This window comes from Columba livia, chromosome 11 (assembly GCF_036013475.1).
Source record: "Columba livia isolate bColLiv1 breed racing homer chromosome 11, bColLiv1.pat.W.v2, whole genome shotgun sequence".
NCBI classification, from domain to species: domain Eukaryota; kingdom Metazoa; phylum Chordata; class Aves; order Columbiformes; family Columbidae; genus Columba; species Columba livia.
The window spans coordinates 10,999,727-11,018,880 of NC_088612.1; the positions used below are offsets into that span (position 1 = coordinate 10,999,727).

Genomic DNA, 19,154 nt, shown 5'->3' on the forward strand with positions numbered 1-19,154 from the left:
GCTGAAATCCCTGTTACCTCTATGTAATACCACTACTGTCCTTCAGCATCCTCTGCAACGTCCAATTGCACACGTGGACTCACATCCACATGTGTGGTTCTTGCCATCCAGCCATGCTACGAGTCTCTATTTCTTATCCAGGATCTTGTCTCTGTTTCCATCTCCCCATTTTCTGCTGGGGAAGATGCACATCAGCATCTTTTGCTTTTTTCCTGCTCTATAGAAGTGAAGGGCTAAAACCAGCTTCAGTAAGTCCCAAGCCAATATGAAAGAAATGGATTGCTGAAAAGTTCCGAGCATCTTTCCATGCCAGCGGCTGTGATCTGCTCTCTTGGAACTTGGAGCCCCGCAGCCGCTGAGATGTGCCACGGTGCTTTTTCACGTTCATGGTCTGGCTCTTCAAATTATGTTGAAATGACAAATTTCAGCCCAAATAGTGCTGGCAATGAGCCAAGGAACAGACACGCCCTCCCTGGCAACACTTTCATAAGTTTCTTACATAAATGGCACAGCATAAGTACAAGCCTGCAAAGCTAAAATTTACAAATAAGAGGCAACGGGAGGAGGTCCAAGGGTGATTTTTCTTCCCCATCTTGTAGCTATCAGAAGAAAGAATGCTCTAGTACAGGCCTGAGAGGTCTAAATATGACTTCAGGCAATGGTGTATCCTGGGCAGGGAAGTCCATCCAGAATGAAGCTTCCAGCTCTCGACCCTGAGCCAGCACAGAAGCCAAGTCAGAGCCAACAACAATTGTGTGGGCCTGGGGCATTCAGATGAGAAAGGGGAAGGAAAAAGGAGATGCGGGACTGGGACAGCAGAGCCAGCCTTGGCCTGTTTTGGGAGCTTGTATTTTGTATTCAGGAGGTTGTAACAAGGTGGGTTTGGTCTCTCCCAAATAACAAGTGATAAGATGAGGGAAAATGGCCTCAAGTTGCCCCAGGGGAGGTTCAGATTGGATATTAGGAACAATTTCTTCCCCAAAGGGCTGTCGGGCATTGGAACAGGCTGCCCAGGGCAGTGGTGGAGTCACCATCCCTGGAGGGGTTGAACAGACATGGAGATGAGGTTCTCAGGGACATGGGGTAGTGCCAGGGGCGGGTTATGGTTGGACTCAATGATCTTGAGGGTCTTTTCCAACCAAAATGACTCTGTGATTCTATTTACTCAGACTTACAGTTTCAGCCATTTAAAGGGAATGAAGAAGTGAAATGCAGTCAGAGGGCAGCAGCCCCGAGGAGATTCCCGCAAGAGACAGCTCGGAGGAAACACGAAGGAAGTAAAGCCATCTCCTATCTGGCATCCTATCTGATATTGGCCATAGAGGAATGAAGAGGAATGGCATCATTAAAAAGGAGACCATGTCCTCCAAAGTTAAGCCAATCTGTCAAGAAAATCTGTCCTCCATAGCAATAGCAGAAGATAGAAAGAAGAAAGAAATGTGATGTCGGTATCACTTTTTTTTTCTTTTTAATCTTAAAGAGCTTTCCTCTTCCTCTCTCCTGCTTTCACCAGCTCCTGTGAAGAAAATTCACACCAGCTGTCTGGACGATGGGGACTGGTCTGCACACAGAAGTGAGAACGAATAGGAGGCCTCGAATCACAAACTGCAACATAGGCAAAAATAAAACTTTATGATTGACCCAGTCAGCCCCATTCCTCAAGCAAAAAAAGTAATCTTCTGAAGGTTTCACTAACAGAAAACTTGTCTGCACTGCAGTAGGAAGGCAGCCGATTTTAAAAATAGAGTTGATGTATTCTGTGCAGCATATTCTTGCCTAGGTATATCCCATATCTTGTTAACTTTCATATATAAACCAGCTTAAACCAGTTTTAAGTTATATATGCTTTCCTGTTTATGTTAAGTGTTAAGAGACCATGGTATTCAGGGGAAGAATTGTCATCATTTTTGAGGCTCAGTACCACATGTCATACATCACAGAAGCTTATATTTCCCCAACATATGAGTCTGTATTTGATTAACATAAAAAGACCCTTACCAGAAAGTGAGTAATCTGTATTAGTCATCCTCATGGCTGGAGTATAAGATACACTTGGCATGTCATGGCCCTTCTCCTTCTGTTTCCGTCGATACCACACAAACAGAGCCAGCAAGACCATAATAATTAGAAGGAGAATAATAATTCCAATGATTGCTCCCACTGAGTGCCTCTCTGATCCAAGAGCAGGGCTAATTTTAGTATAGGGGTTTAATTCTTCCATCATAAGAGCCGCTGTTGAAAGTAATTCATAACACACTGTAAATTGAATCATGCATTTCATTTTTGAATTGCTATATTTTCAAAGCAAGTACATCATTGGAGGGGGAGAGAGAGAAAAAGAGAGAGTTTTTACAGATAGAGTTTCACTGTACCTTGATCACACCGGATTCCTTTGAAGCCTGGACTGCAGTAGCAAGTACCTGTGACATGGTCACACGTGGCATTATTCATGCATTCGCATAGTTGTTTGCAGCCATAGCCAAATGTTCCTGGTGAGCACTCTGGGAAGCCAAAGAAAAAGAATGTAAAGAATTCTACTTGTTTTTTTTTCATGTCTGAAATCCTTGCCATGGAAAAGTCAATAGAAAAGTCTCCCTGGTTTCAGTGTCTCTAGGATGACACCCTAGTGTTAGATTATTATTTTAAAGCAGGAGATAAATGTATTTCATGTACAACTTGGGTTATTACTTATTAAGCTGTAACTTTCTGGAAAAGTCATATGAGACTTCACAAGGGTGGAACCAATAATATTTACAGAGACTTTAAAAGGCTTGATACATATTACAAGTGTTCAGAATTTAACAGGGCATGAGTTCAGAAGCTGCAGACAACATCTTGAAAGACCCCAGTGTTCTCCACCACCTCTGCATATCTTTTTTCATGGGGGTAGTTGCAAATAAAAGTTTTAATGTACCTTTATATGAAAACAATAGACTTTTACCAAACAAATTCTGTGTGCTTTTATACTTATCCCTACTAGTGCTAGAAGGTGAATATAACATTGTAGGTAGAATTACAGAACTGACCATCTGAATGGTCTGATTTGCTCTGCTTCTGTACTAGGATTCCTGATATAGGAGGAATTTCTATCCTGTCTTTGCACTTCTATCAAAGACAAAATGATTGAATGTCCAGCTGAGAAATTTATTCATACAATTACCATGATGGGCTATTACAATAAATCTGTAGGCAGCTTACTATATGTCTTGAGGCACTATTGAATAATAAATTGGAAGAAACAACTTCTGTCAAATCCTACTTATTTCTATTGAGAAGGTGCATTATTGAACGCACACACACTTGCTATGATTCCTTAGAATATATATTGCTTGTTTTAAGATATGACTTCTTGTGTGTCACTGCAAGTGTTTGGCATAGCATGGCAATGTCTTCCCAATTTCAGTCTCTAAGTAACTTCAAGTAGCCAAATTTTAATATTAAGTAATGAACAGTAGCCAGCATCTGTATAAAGATTTGCAGTGTGTATTAAAGTTGTGCCTCTTTCTTTCATCCGCAGGTCCCCAAACAAGAAAAAATAAAATTATTACAATTAATGCTCATTCTGATATTAACCTGTAGCCTATTTGAAATGAATCAGGCCTAAATATTGGGACTGCACTGCAGAAACGATGTCTGCATGTAGGCATTTCATCTACAGTGCATCCAACAGTATTCTGAAAAGGAAGAAGTCTGAATGAAGAGATACTTTCAGACTAAATAGGAAAAAAACAACCAAATAAATACATTTATAGTCTGGATAGAGAAGAAAGCCTCAGGCTTTGTACAGAGGTCAAATTACAAATGTAGCTTGTTGCATAAATCTGCTATGATGCAATTCTGGTGTGGAACTTCTTAGTTTCCTATTTTATTTATGGTTGCAGGAAGTGTGTACACAAATTCACAGTAAACTGTCCACTTACAGAGTTAGTGGTGCCATATGTAATCCCCACATGAACATGAACATGCAAATCTGGTCCTGAGATACAAGCTTTGCTGAATGCAAGTATGTGCAAAAAGAAAAGATTTTCCTGAATTTAGTTACATGTACAAATACTTTCCTAAAGATCCATGTAGTAAGCTACAGTTAAGAAGCTTTCACTTGCAAATCTAGCAGGAATGTTACTGTATTACCTTCCTGCCAAAAAAGGAACGTAACCCTGTGGAATTAACGCCTTGGTAAGATGAGATGGATTTCACCCTGCATTTAGAACCCAAGTAAGTGTGTGAGAATTTTCTTTTGATTTACTATACTAGACAAACAAGTAATTATTCAACTACAGCACATACAGTTTCCACTACCCTAGTTCTTTGTTCTTAAAAAGAAATCCATTTGACACAGCTTGCTAAATATGCCAGCAAGACATTGACACCAATTGCAGTAAGATATGCCAGTACCCTTGCAAGGTAATTGAAGTTCATTGTTAAACACTTGTTCACTGCTCAAGTTAAACACAGATCCTTCCAAAAATGGCAAGCAACTTGTTTTCCTTGATCTGCTTTCACTGTAAAGATGAATCTTTATTTGGTCCACACCTATAGCATAACAACTTATGCAAGAAAACTGCTATATTCCTAGGAAGGCAGAGAGCAGAAAGGACTTTTTGCTTCTAACTCTTTTGTCTTCCTTCATGCCTGGGAGAACCTGATGCTGTTGCTCTCAACAGTGTTAGCAAGGCACGATACAGCTTGTATTTTTCTATTAATTAGGTACAAGTTGTTCGGGAAGGCTACAACCAGTCAGTACTAAGTGCTCTGGCTTGTTTTTATCTCACCTAACTTTAGGCTGGGAATGGAAAGGCCTAATTTACAGAGGATTCACTGTATTTCCTTACACTTAAGTAGCCCAGCCAGCTTCCCAAAGATGCCTTCTTCTCCCTATGGATTATATAAGGTGCCTGGGGTTACTGTCTCGCTGACATCTCATTTAAGAGCCTATTTCTGCAAAGAATTCTGAAATATACGCTCACCGTAGAGAAAGAGAAAAATGATGTAATGCTACTACTTACTTTGCTCACATTGTTTGCCTGTAAATCCCGTTCTGCAGGTGCACTGGCCAGTGATGTGGTCACAGTCCGCTCCGTTCTGACACTGACAAACATTGGCACAGTTTTTTCCATAAAAAGCAGCTGGGCAACCTTTCAGGAATTAGAATAAGGAAAGGCGAATAAATCAGCTGAAACACAAACTCAGTTGCGTTATCAGCACAAAGTCTGTAGGCCTATAAATCTATGGATTTTCAGCCTCTGTATATTTAATAACATTTATTTGATCATCTAAATGCAGAGATACTATGACAGCCAATTTTCTTGAAGTAGTGTTTCTCATATCTTACAGAATTGCCTCTTAAGTGCTTCAGAAGAACAAAAATTTGACCCATCTATACAAAGTACATTTTCAAGAAGTCAAAGAAGCTGGCTAAACAGAAAGTCTCTACAAGGCCAGAGATTAATGAATTACTTGTGAGTGAAAGAGCCTTCTTAAAAGGCTCACCAGAATTTGATCTCCTCTTTCATACAGTGCTGATAATTTGGCACTGGTAGGTTGAGAAATCTCCAACATTTTCCTAAATCAGACCACATATACTGGGGCTTTAGCAAGCAGGGACATAGACTGTGTAAATTCTGACAATGAATCAATAATCTAAACAATCAGTCCCTCCTTTATTGAGTGCCAAAGGCACTAAAAAAAAACCCTTGGAAAGCTTCAGGACTATTTTCTTTGGGGTGATGTGAAGTTATCACAAGAAGCGGGTGGTTTAAGAGAGAAGATTGCAATACTGGGAATCGACACGAGGTAGCAGCACATCCTTGGACAGATGCCCTGGCACAGCAGTGTCTCAAAAGCTTACGCTGAGTACAGTAGAGCCCGGTCCAACCATGGGTACATCTACACTCTCCATCGTAAGGGCTGCACATGGCTCCATTGTGGCAGTTGCAAGAATGAAAGCAATCAGGGCCCCAAAACCCAGTGGGACAAGCTATGGAAATAAAAAAAGATTCATTAGCTGACCGGAAAAAAATAAAAGCAATGTTACTGTGTTAGTGCTGTGGAGGAACAACAACAAAGGGAGAACCTGGGAGACACCAGCAAAGGCAGAACTTTGCATTGCAGAGCAACTCCCAAGCAATGGCAGGTTCTGCCAAGGCGGCGATCGCTTTGCAAACCCAAGTGCCAACCTGCAGCCTCACCCCCGCCATCAAGTCCTGGCACAAGGGAGCTCCGTCCCATGTAAATCGGGTGTCGGGATCAGGTTTTTGCTGCATATGGGCACTGAGAACCTCTGCAACAGCAACTTGACACCACGCTACTCTAAACACCACTCTCTCTGCCTCACTGGCATCACCTGTGAAGATATTTTTCTCAGGGCCTTAAGATATGGAGGTAATTTAATTTTCCTTTTGATATTCTGGAATTCTTGCATAATAAAGCACAGCTATTCATGGCTTACCTTTGCTATGCAATCAACTACTAAAATTATCACATCCATTTGAAGCATAGAGTGCTACTCAAATTACATAAAAATGTAAAGAAAACTTCTTACAGTGTGAATTCCCATCCACAAAATCAGATTGCTTTTGTTGATGGGGCTAATATTAAATTAAAATCTCCAGGTCTATTATATATTTCAAAAAGTACACTATTAATACATTTTCAAAAGTTATTTTAAGCCTCCCTCCAAAAATGAATGCAGTAAGTTACAGTCATTAGTGCCAGACTAAAAGACCCAAAATGATGATAACCCTTCAATATAACAACTATATTTTTGCTTTAAAAAGCACTTTCCATTGCTTCCTATTAAAGACATGAATTAATAAGGCATGGTTCCCAGGAAACCTGAAAGTACAGAAACCGTGCCTATTTCCACGTATGCCATTGGCTCCAATTCTGACGATAAATGCAAGTTTCTGGCATGTGACAGACATCTCTAAAGCCAGAATGAAAAGCAAGAAACCTTCCCCCCCGCCATGACGTAAATCAAACAAAAACTCACTGAACTCACACAATGTAAAGCCAGGCAGGATTTGACCTAAAGTATACGCACTATCAGCAACCAGAAATACTTTAACAATCCCTTTGTAAGCCAGAGCTGCAGGGTCTGTTAGCATCTCCAGGACTGGCTCTGGAGCTAGAATTATTAATATCTCCTTTGCAGCTCCGTCTCTGGGTCATTCCAGGTTAACTGGTGCGGAGGGAGGTCTGACCGAAATAGCCCAGTATGGGACTGGGACAGGGAGGCCGGTTCCACAGGAGCCTGGTGCAAGGCCAGGCTTGCGCTGGGAGATTTACACTCGCTTTACAAGAAGGAAACAGTCAGGTTCCCACTTTATTCATCCAAAACACAAAATAGCTATCGCCAGGTCTTTCTGCCTGCTAACCTGGAAACTGCTGCTGCTGAACTGGCCTGCCTCACTCTGTAAGAAAAAAACATCTTTTTTCAAGGTTAACAGAAACCAACAGTCGTTTCCCAATTACACGGCTAAATATAATGAGGAATCTGTGGAGCTTTCTGTGTTATTTTAAAAATTTATTATTTATTTTTTATTTTTTTCCCATTTTTGAGAGACAGCAATATTCTGCCTGTGGAAGACACACAATAAGAGCAAAATTACAGCCATCTGTTTTTATCCGATTCCTACTTTATCACTTGAAGTTTAATATATTTTACTCTGGAATGCTGTCTAATATGCTAGTTGTATCCTGAATATGAAGTAACATTTCTGAATGATAGGATATTGCTTCCCTCTGTGATCTATCTTCAATTAAGGGATGCTCTCAGGAAATGACACTTTGGGATCAGCAAATGCCAATCTTCTACCTGGGCAATTTTCAAGAAGAAATCTCCATCCCTTCAAGCCCACATTGACTTTTACAATTAAATTACATTTAATAGAAATATTTCAGCTGCCTAATTTCTCAATTCTAGGGGCTCGGTACATGGAAACATTTACTGGTTAATAATTTCTAGTGTAATAGCCGAAAGAAAATTATTTCAAAAAATAAATAAAATAGAATGCAGCTAGAAATTAAAAGAGAGCATGGAGTTTTCTTTTCTCATAAGAGCTTGTGACCTCCCTTTCCTGTAATAGAAGCTAGTAACAGCTTCTGCACATTCCAAATGCAGAAACTAATTCAAGCCAGAGCTAACTTAGAGTAATTAAAAGAAACAAGCTATAAAGTGAGTAAGGCACTGGCTGCTGTAATACTTCAGGGATTTCCCCAGAATGTCTTTAACTCTCAGAAAACTCTGAACAGGAAAACATGTTATTTTAAAGCACAGGGTGAAAAAAAAAATAGCACTTTGCTTACTCTGAGAGCAGTCGGTCCCTATCCAGCCTGGGAAGCACTGACACGATCCATCCATCGGATTGCACGTCCCGTTCTCGGTGCACTGGCACACCTCAGCACAGTCCTTCCCGTATTTTCCACTGGGGCAGACTGGGAAAATATAAGGCTGTTTACTGAAGGCTCTTCATAATGAATCTGAGGAAGCTGTCAGACTTAACATTTAGCAATTAGAGATAAAAATAATTACAACATTTTTCTTTGCTGAAGCCAAATGGGCAAAATCCTTCCAGAAAGAAGGAAAAGGCAGAAACTAATTCAAGTTCATTTTGTTTGCTTACATCCCAGGTATAAAAGTAAAAGGAAAATGTCACCTCAAAATCTGTTTTTCTGCTGGGAAATGAATGTAATATGGTTAGGACATTACAATTATTAAAGGGCATTATGGAAGGATGAAAGGAAGACAGAAAACACAGAGAAAAGGGGTTATTGGGAGAGGAAGAGAACAGTAAAGCTGAGGAGAATCCAAAGAGTAGAAGGAAACACAAGTAAGTGGTGGGAGGGGATAGATCTGGGGACTTGGCCAAGGGGATCCCTTGGAGCTAACCCTGACATAGGGGCCTGCGCCCGCTCAGAGGATTTCAGCCTCAACAACAAGAACAAAAGTAGGAAACAACATTTTAAGCCAAATATCAGCCTAGTGAAGAAGTCTCCAGCAGATGAAGAACAACGGGGACTCTTACTTTCAGGTCTGATCCCTAGAACCTGACTCCTTTGCATTGTACAACTGATAATGACAGTAATAACGGACCAAAAGCTGCAAACCTTAGTGCCCCACGTGCTGGCCAGACGTACTGGCCACGGGTTTTGTATAAGGAGGCCAGTGCCCATGGAAGGGCTGGTGGCAGATAAGCTTGCAAGAAGAGGCTGAAGGAGCCGTAGTCCTTTCCCCTGCTGTCCCACGAGCACCACAACATGCACCATGTGACACTGCAGAACTGGCTATGCCAGAGCTCCTACTGCATCCCTGTCCTGATTCCTTCTGCATCAAAGGGTGGTGAGAGAGGCAGGGGCCTTTGCTACTAAATACACTTGGCTTTGCTGGAGATCAGCTTTCAGCAGTCTCCCAGATTCAAATCATGCAAGCAGAGAGTAAAGCAGGAGCAAGACTGCCACTTCCATAAGTATTTTTACCATATAAACCTGGCAGAAGAGTGCTCCCACAAATAAAGCGCATCTCCAATTGCTGAAATGTCACGCTTGTCTTTTGGCACCCATCCACCCACTCCTCTCCAATACCCCTTGTTGTAGTAAGTGTTCAATTAGGTTGCAAATGTCGTTTCCAAGGATTATATATATGTTTGATAGAGAGCTGTTAAACAGATGTGCTGCATCCTAACAATATCAGTGTCTATTCCTGTTTGTCCGCCTCACTTTTGTCCACTCACTCCTGAAGCTGGAAGAAAAGAAACTCTAAACTTTTTTCAGAGTCATCTTCTAACAGCCTAAGCACAGTGACATAAAACTAATAGGCACGCAGATCTTCAGCCACCCACCAAATTATTGGAAATCTTTAACGTTAAAGTTGATGGAAAGCTCTGCTCAGTAATGAATGAAATGTTTAATTTCTGTGCTCTTATTGGCTGTGTTCCCTGACAAAAACAGATGTATTTTCAAAACAAGATAAAACATACGGTCCATCTTTGCAAAGAATGTAACAGATGGAACTGGACTTGTATGCTGCTAAATAATGGTGATGTCAAAAAAGTGATTAAGGCACCTCCCTGAATTATGCAACTATTTTACCACTTCAGCCACTCTCACTTTCTCATCTGTAGTCTCTACAGGTGACCTCAATCTATCCTGACTGTGAATCAGTCTCAGACTGAAATCCTGAGCTGTGATTCATTTGCTTTTGTACAATATGCCATCCTCTAACGATGGCAGAAACCTAAGAACGTGCATAGTATGGTTTTCTGCATGCATTTCTAGATACTACAGACTTATCTGCAGAAGTAAGTAAAGCTGGGTTTGGCTCTAAAAATTACGTACTAAACAAAATAGTTCTCTAACTGAAACGAGATAAAACTAAACACAATATACAGGCACAATGAAAAGAACAATACACAGACACAAAGAGAAAAAATGAGAAGAAAAGCCCTCATATCACAGAAAGAGCAAAAACTGAAATGATCTGTCAGCCGAGCTTCTCATACACGCTGCACCATTGGTCAGTTCCAATGCTCTATACAGAGCAGTTCAATGCAATATTTTTATTGCATCTTTAAGATGGAGATAAATAACATCACTTAAATGAAGGCAGGATTTTTATATGTACAAAAAAGTAGTTCTCAAAAGAATTACTTAAAATAGGAGCTGATATGCACTGCAACATGGAATACTAATGAACCAGGAAAGGATTTGTGATCCAAGTGCCAATGCTGACAAAGGCAACAGGTCATATTTCATAAAAGAAGTGCTTTGGTTCCGCACAGTGTGAGCTACCAGAGGGGTTCCTACCATGTGAGCACCTCCTGTCTCCATGAAATATAAGAGCATGATGCCCTCCAGAATGGCAGCACAGAGAGATTACAAACCCAGTCCTGCCCAGACTGTTGTTTTTGTTAGTTGAATTCACCTGTTGTGGATTGACACAGGGACTCTCTTGCAAAGATGTGAGATCCAAATATAAGTACTTTTTCAAATGTCTCAAACGTTTTTAAACAAAGCTGTAAAGTAAGGACTAACACGGCTAATTCTCTGGGAGCAATCTCATTGTACGATGCAGATAGCGATGCTAATTAGCTATAAAAGCTCAGAAGTGGGGCCCCGAAAGCCCCTGTGGGATGTCAGGTGTGCTCTGGCAGCAATAACAACTTATTATCAATCAATCTTGCTACATGATTGTGAAAGATATTAATAAAACAGCTGCTTGGTTGTTTGATGCTCAGAATCCTTAGCACAACCACGTCAACCTCTGCAATTTCGGAGGTTGCACAGCTCCTCGTGTTCACGTGCTGCTGATAGAAGAATATTCCTGCTGCCAGAAAAGAGACAGCACAAGGAGATGAAAATCCAAAAGTGAAATCTTCGTTTCACGTTTTTCTAATGGAAAACATTAATTAGCATTTTTCTTTCTACAAAATAAAGTTACATGCTAACTCATTATGACAAACTGCAGCACAAATTGATTTTAATTAGGACATGAATATTTTAAAATTAATTTGCTTGATAGATCAGCATTTCAAAGTTAAACCAGAAGTGCTGAACATCTGAGCAAAAATAAAATAGTTTTCTTTAGAGGATAATTAGCCCTGCTTACGCTTTGAAATTTGGCTAACTTTTCACATAAAATGGACAAATTCACTGAAATATGTTCATTTTAATAAATTAATTGGTATAATGTTTAGTTGACTATACGGCACGGGAAAAAGAAAACATGCTTATATTTAATCTATGTTTAAAGATTTTGCATAAGTGCTGTCTGCAACTTCTAACTTACTGAAAAGCAGGTCATTAAAAAGTGTCACTTCAATTTTCACAGGGATGGTGACTTCACAAGGGCAGTAACCACTACAAATAAGCTCTTAAATCTGTATGTAGAAAATACTCCTGGTAGTACACAATAAATGAGAGTCTGCAGAAGACTTGAATGATTTTGTGGGCAGTTTCAGGATAAGACTGAAAATGGAACTTGTAGTTAAAAGTGGACCAACTTTCAAAGGTACAGAAAGGGCACGGACATTAGGAGGAGTTGAAACTACTCTTCATCTGTGAAAATAAATTCACTTTCACCATCTCATTGCAAATTTTTCTGTCTCCTGCACGTGTGCTGGGGTGTGCATGATTTTAGGTATTCCAAGTCAGGGCCCAGACAGTGTAAATAAGTTTCTGTGCATTTACTGGGTGTTTGGGCTTGTGTATCTGAGCTGGCCTTTACCTTAACCAGTACCTACACCTCCCACTGAAGAGTGCATGAAGGTACCATCGACATTTAGGGTACGACAGGCTTAGCAGAAAGGAAAATTAAACCATTGCATAGCTGATATATTTACAGCAGGTGTCTCATTCCATATTCATTTCAGTATAGAGCAGCAGACTTGTTTTATTTATTAAAGCAGGAGCACATCATATTTACAAAAGATTGACTAAGTAACTATTTGCATTTTACCTCTCAAGTAAAGAATTTCTTGTGACCTAGACTGCTGCAACAAGGAAAAAAAGGCAGGAACCTTGTGATCCATCTCGCTGCAAAGTCGCAGACACAGAAACTTAGGAAAGGAGGGGGCACTTGGGGGTCTTGGGCTCGGTACCTTGGTTGCAGAGAGCGCCGAAGAATCCAGGCAAGCAGTCACAGTGTCCCGACACGTGGTGACAAGGGCCGCTGCTGTGCACACACTGAGGGCACGGCTGGCTGCAGTGGTGTCCATAAAAGCCAGGGGGACAAACTGAAGGCAAACCAAAATAATCTGTCACAGGTTTTCAGAAGATTTCTCATTGCTGAGAGCTTTCTTACTCTCCCTCTGTCTTAACCCCAAGCCAATATTTCTTCATTTATAAAAACACAATTTTTTGAACAGCTGAAATTATGAAGCCTGTTGAATTATTCTACTTCTAATAAAGTGCAAGCCCTGAGTAAAACTGCTCCTGTGGTTCAAATATTCACACCATCCTAACTCATTTAAGTCCCTGGCCACTTAATAATATAGCTGAGCTCTCTCAGCAGCCGTTCTCTCTCAAGACACTAATTTGAGTCTCTCTAGCCTGCTCCAGCTAAACTCTCTTACAAAACATGATAGTTGAAGATGTTTCAGACCTCATAGCCCACTGGCAGATACGGTTAATACCTCATCACGTGTTCCACAGGCAGGAAAAGAAACACACGTGCACAGACAACAGAAACTCAGAATGTCATTTTCTTAGGAAATTAAGCTAGGAAATCAGAGAAGGTGTATTAAGAAATGCACAAGATTTTATGTCTAAACAACTATGTCAAAAGCCAATTTCTAAACATATTAGGTGCAATACCTGTGTGCAATTGGGACAGTTTATACATGCCAGTGCAGGAGCAGCACCCATCAGTGATGAACAGAATCTAAAAATGGTAATTACAGTAACAGCATACAAAATCACCTAATTTGCATCAGTAATCACACCAGATAGCTGAGTAAATTGGTCATGAACTGTGTGCTTGATTTGCTTAGAAGCTGGATTGAAATTATTATAGAATTCGTCCATAAAGTATAGGGCCAAGATTATGCCTCAATATCTCTTACAAACGTGTGTTGTTGCTTCTAAGCACATGTAGAATGAAAAACCACCTACCACCTAAACATTCACTGCTATAGATAAGCACAAAGAAATGTTAAATTGCAGTAACTGTAAAAATAACTTTATATGTTTTTATTTTTACTCCTGTCATTCTCTGTTATACAGTTCTGGCTCAGTGGTTACTGTATCATTCTGTTGTATTTTTTCACCAAATGACAATTCTTCCCTTGGTCCCCACATCCACAGAGGGTGTCAAGTTCTTACACTACTGCAGATTTCCAGCTGGAACTCAGCTGACAGGTTTGTTGATGATGCACTAGCTACAGAACAACCTGGATCATTCCTGGAGACACTTTGGCAGGCCTAAGAGTAGTAAACTATCCTGGTGTCTCATGGAATCCTGATTACACAGAACAAGCTGGCTGAGTATTATCTTCAGTACTGCCCTTTACAGGCTAAATTCTGTTTCTAAATGAATTTCCAAGAGAAAAAAGGGAATGATTCTGAGAGCAAACTTAGCAGGCTAAAGCTACGTTTACCTGCAGAAGTGTCTTGAGCCCCAGTCTCACAGAAGAGGTGGGAGCAAGCTGAATTCTGTGGCCATATATTCAAAAGAGGCATTTCCCCAGTCAGGAGGACAATTTATCCCCATTAGTTCCCCAGCAAATATCCTCAGGGAGCAGCCTGCTGAATGAAGTTGCAAGCTGGGGATATGGTTTGCTCCTTGTAGCCTACATGCCATCAGCTGATAAAACAAAGCTGGTTTTTGTCATCTCAGAAAGGTCAGAAACCATTAACTTCTAGAAGTTTCTCACTCTTAGGGTTTCAAATTTGTAAAACAATTTCTTCCTCAATTCCCTGAAGCTCTGAGCACCACATTTTAGCCTTGGAGAGAGGTTTTACAGCTACCTAGATATGCTGAAGCACCTGGAAATTGGGGTTTATAATGGAAATGCTTATAGGCCATTAACTACAGCAGTGCTAGAGGTCATCGTTATAATGGCTTTAAATAAAAACTGTCAGCTACAAATTCTTTTTAGAGATGAGTGTGTTCTAGTGTCAAGTGTAACTGGTGAAATCAAAAGGGATATATGAACTGGGCATGCATAATGTCTTACAGGAAGAAGAGCTGCCGCAGAAAAGGAAGACAAATCCATTTCTTGTTTACACAGGAAGAAGGCCGCTTGTAGTGGATCAGTGAATAAGGGTCCCTAAGGGGCAAATGCAGCTTCCCAGATAAAGCAAATGAGGGGATTTTTATGTCCTTGGCACATTTTAATATGTAGCAGCAGAGCATCTGACAGGAAATGTATCAGGCTGCTGTGTTTCTTTTTCTGGTATGGAAAAAAACAGTGTCTTGTTATTTTGATAGCCAATGTTCATCCACCCATCATTATGTGATGGGTCATAGGTGGCTGTTTAATAGATATCTTATAGTTTACCACCACTTAACTGTAAAACTGTTTTTGCCCAGATCCTCTCAAGTTTGGTATGTAAAGGTGTTGCTCCCTTCAGGTCACCTGTGACACCCAGGTGCTGTGGAAGGCCAGAAGAAGAAACACAAGGCGCAACACAACACAGTAGTCTCAACTTCTTGATCAGGAAACATTCTTTCAGGCCAGCGTTTGCCCTTTGTAGGCTATGGCCTAAACCAACTCAGAAACCTGTGGCTCTGTCTGGTGTTATAAATGAGCATTTCTACCTGCTTTCCTTTTAACACCCCATTGGGTGTTAATAGTTTAATAGGAAAACCTTACTTCTCTGGCACAAGGGTCCTCTGTATCCTGGTGCACAGTCACAGGTGCCATCCTCAGGGGAGCAGGATCCCCCGTTCTCACAGTTGCAGGAGATGGAGCAGTTTGGTCCCCAGCGGCCCTGGGTACATGTATTGTCACAGTGGATGCCTGAAGATGGAAAGGGACACGTCAGATGTCACACAGCTCACTCTGCTCAGTGATCAAAGAAACATTTGGCTGGACTGATACCTCACAGCACATCACAGAGCAAACAAGGGAGCCTGGAAGGAAAAGAGCTATCCTTTTATCTACTTAATAAGTGAAAATTAAGAAAATGCCAAACAGGTGATTTCTGCAGGTGTTAGTGGGCTCCTGCTCAGTCCTTAGCACCATTAAAGAAACTCTGCATGTCATCTGAGAGATGAGGGTCAGGAATTGCTTTAAAGTCACAAAATATCTCAAACAACTGGTCTGGAAATATGCAGTTGATTGAAGTCTGATTACTTAACTGTTGTGAACTGGAGGACCAAAAAAAAGCAAAATCAGGGTTCTGAAAAAACCTGTTCAGTGTTTGGATTCTTGAACATATGTAAATTCAGATTAAAGCAGGCTTAAAACACAGTGCTCTGGGTTATTGTGCACAACCCACACCCATCCAGAGCTCTGAGTTCCATGTTAATGAACCGAGTTCTGATGGAGTGAGCGGCCATATGTAAGTACCAGCACCGTTTGCATGTTCAATGGAGACTGAGACCTGCCAGTCTAGCTCCCAGTGATTCCTGGGGTTGTTGTTTGATACTTATTATTATGAAAAGCCAAGCTTGGAAACACTGAAAGAAGCACACAGTCAGAAAGCTTAACATGAGGCTCCTGGCATTGTTTCAACTGTTTGTGTTTTAACCGGCGACTTTTAAAAACAACTTTGTGCTATGGCTTGTTGTGTATGCATGTAGTCTAAGGATCTGATCCTGCACACCACTACTTGTCCTAGAGGCTCTTACACCACAGGACAAGACAGTACCAATACCTGCAATTAGCAGAGCTATTTGCATGATCAAAGGCTCCTTAGATTGAAAAAGCTTTGCAGGACCATGAACTAACAGAGACATGAAGCAGTGCCAGCTGCAGGGAGCAGTGTTAGCAGCAGCACGCTGCAGATACTGATAAAAACAGCAAAAATGAATCACAGACCGGCTTAAAAATCCTCCTAACAACATTACCACATCAGGTGCCTTACAACTGTGCTGCCAAGATGTGATGGGACGTACATGGGCCCTAGCTAGACTTTCAACATGAAGATGTTCTTTATCATCCATGCACATGTCCCCGCTGCATAATGGGATAAATGCAGACAAGGGCTCGGCCAGAGGTTGGATTAGTGCACAGCTAAGAAGAAATACAACCCCGAGTAATTTCCTCCAACTCTGATAACTTCATCTGGATGCTACAGGTAATGGACTGTATTTGTGAAGCTCTGATCTGTACAGTCACCAAACTTTGAGGATTATTAAATCAGCTAAAAGTCATTATAAACACACTTACGGTGCAGTTTCAAGTTGGTTTTATAAATCTCTGAAGTTAATACGGTAATAAATACTGCAGAGGCAAAATTTCCCTTTTCTGAAGATTAATCACACAATTATAATGTCCCTTCCTAGAAAATCTTAACCGAGTCTGGCAAAAGTACAGTTTGAAATGGGTTTTCTAGTAATACATGATCATAGCTTTATTTATAAAGAGGCATGGTCCATGCTGTAGAGCTTAATAAAAAACACATTAAAATACAGTAAAAACATAATACAGGCTCAATTCCTTAATATCTCAGTAAATAAATCTGAAAAAAAGGAATGCAAAAAGAGACAAGGAACATCTGTATTAGTAACATCAAGAAAAGCACTTATTTTAATATATTATTCTCTACTCCCTTTGAAATCAAATATACCCTTGGATTACTTAAACAGTAAATGGTGTGTGTGTGCATTTATGTAATACAGCAGCTACGGTGCTCTGTAATTAAAAAGTCATACAATAAATTGTAAATAAATAAATGTATTTCATATTTGTGTGCATATATATTTATAGTTTTGAGAGTTTCAGCACAAGCTCCCAGAAATGAAATTCAGACACAAATGTAGAAAAATGTGCATCTTCTCCTCCTGAGAGCAGTATTAAAAATACAATTCCTTCATGGTGAATGAACTATTTATAAACGGAGACAATTAAACGGCATTATTTCTTGTCTGTTTTGGCAAACTTTGGGGAAGAATGACATTGCCTCCTTTCTCTCAGAAGGTGGCTGCATTAGAATGCCAGGGCTGTTCTTTGCAGCAGCCAAGTCCTTCTTTAGTAATGAATAATGAGGGATGTCTTCCTGCTCCTAACGAAGGCAATGAGTCATTGTGAGGCCGATTGTTGTAACAAAATGTAAAAGGGGGGAAAGGAAACCTTCTAGAAAACACCGATACCCGTTACAGCAGTTATTTATTTATAAATTTTCAGAAGACAACTGAGAAGGTGCCGCAATCAATTTTTATTACTTTATATTACCCTAAGATAATTCTCATGCAAGACTTCATTTTTGGAGGCTCCTACACCCTATTGAATTGCAAATGTAAATCAGAAGTTAAAATTACATCTGGACATGTGTGTCTTATGGAATTGTACTAAAAAAAGCACCTTAATTTTACAATTCCCTAACTTGACAGCATATGAAGGGGGAGCCCATCCCTCCCAGCTACTTTACAATCAGAGTCAGCGAACCAGCAAACTTCTTTCATGTAAAACTTTAATGTTTACTCAGGAATTTGCTGATGAACATTTCCGATAAACAATTAGTTTTCTATTTCCAGAAATATAAAAAATGCTGAAGTTGACACAACTCTGTATTATTCCATATTACAACAACAGATTCCTAATTCATGAACAAATTCCTTGTTTCACAAGCGTGCTGTAGAAATTAGAAAGACAACTATCAGAAGTCCTTGAGGCTGCAGGGAGCAGTTCTACACATAAACTCTACTGCCTAGATACCAGGAAAATTATCTTACTGCCTGAGGCTGTGGTTCACAATTGCAGATACTAGTAGGAAATTACACTTCCAAGACCTTCTTAAACAATGTTCTGGGGGTGAATTGTAAATGAAATTCATATAACATATAAAATTACAGTTATCCACTGTGCGTGGGCAAAGGACATTGGCACCTTCATGCAGCGAGACAGAGCCAAGGTAAGAGCAGGATCTGCTGTGGGTTTTAATTCAGTTCATGAAACAGCAGCTGCAAAACTTCATGGATTTGGGCTACTGGATTTCTGCAAACACTGTCTGCTCTCGGTAGGATTTCTTTTGGACTGCTCTGGACATGGATTTAGCTCTGTCCCAGGAGCAGCTTTGCTCCCCTTTCCCCACAGGATCTTCCTTTGCTCACACGGTGGGTAGGAAAACCAGTACTAAGCACCTGGATTGCTGCGTATGGTGTGAAAAACACAATCTGGAATGAACTTAACCCACCAGAGCAGTCATGACTGCATTCATGTATATTGTATGGTAGTAATATATATCATATATTGTAGTCTGGTTCTGCTGCATAGTGGCTGGAGAAGTGTGTGTCTGGTGACCCCAATATAAGCTTGTGCCTGGCTTTCATGGAGTGGTGTAAAAATTTTACCAGATTAAGTTGGTTCTGTGGATTAAAATTCACAAATCAGTCTGTGATGGATTCAGCCAACATCCATACAACCCTCATGAAAAGGAGCAAGAAAAAGGAAAAAAAAAAAGCAACCAACCAAACAACAAACCAAGCCACACAACAGGGATGTAAGGCATCTATTGAAGAGCTGCTTCGTATACTGCTGCCATAATAATCT

At 40.4% G+C, this 19,154-nt stretch overlaps 1 protein-coding gene across 14 annotated transcripts in view; it reads right to left on the reverse strand.

Moving 5' to 3' along the window:
• The window catches only part of MEGF11 (multiple EGF like domains 11), a 277,366-nt gene that overhangs the window by 25,178 nt on the left and 233,034 nt on the right, over positions 1-19,154 (reverse strand). For all 14 annotated transcript variants that reach the window (XR_010475229.1, XM_065075966.1, XM_065075957.1 and 11 more), the window contains 7 exons: positions 15,312-15,458; positions 12,597-12,731; positions 8,308-8,436; positions 5,849-5,977; positions 5,007-5,135; positions 2,373-2,501; positions 1,999-2,232 (listed from right to left, as the gene is read on the reverse strand). Coding sequence is in view for 13 of the 14 variants with exons in the window: in XM_065075966.1 (XP_064932038.1) it covers positions 1,999-2,232; positions 2,373-2,501; positions 5,007-5,135; positions 5,849-5,977; positions 8,308-8,436; positions 12,597-12,731; positions 15,312-15,458 (1,032 nt within the window). In the remaining variant the exon portion in view is untranslated. The remainder of the gene's footprint in view (positions 1-1,998; positions 2,233-2,372; positions 2,502-5,006; positions 5,136-5,848; positions 5,978-8,307; positions 8,437-12,596; positions 12,732-15,311; positions 15,459-19,154) is intronic.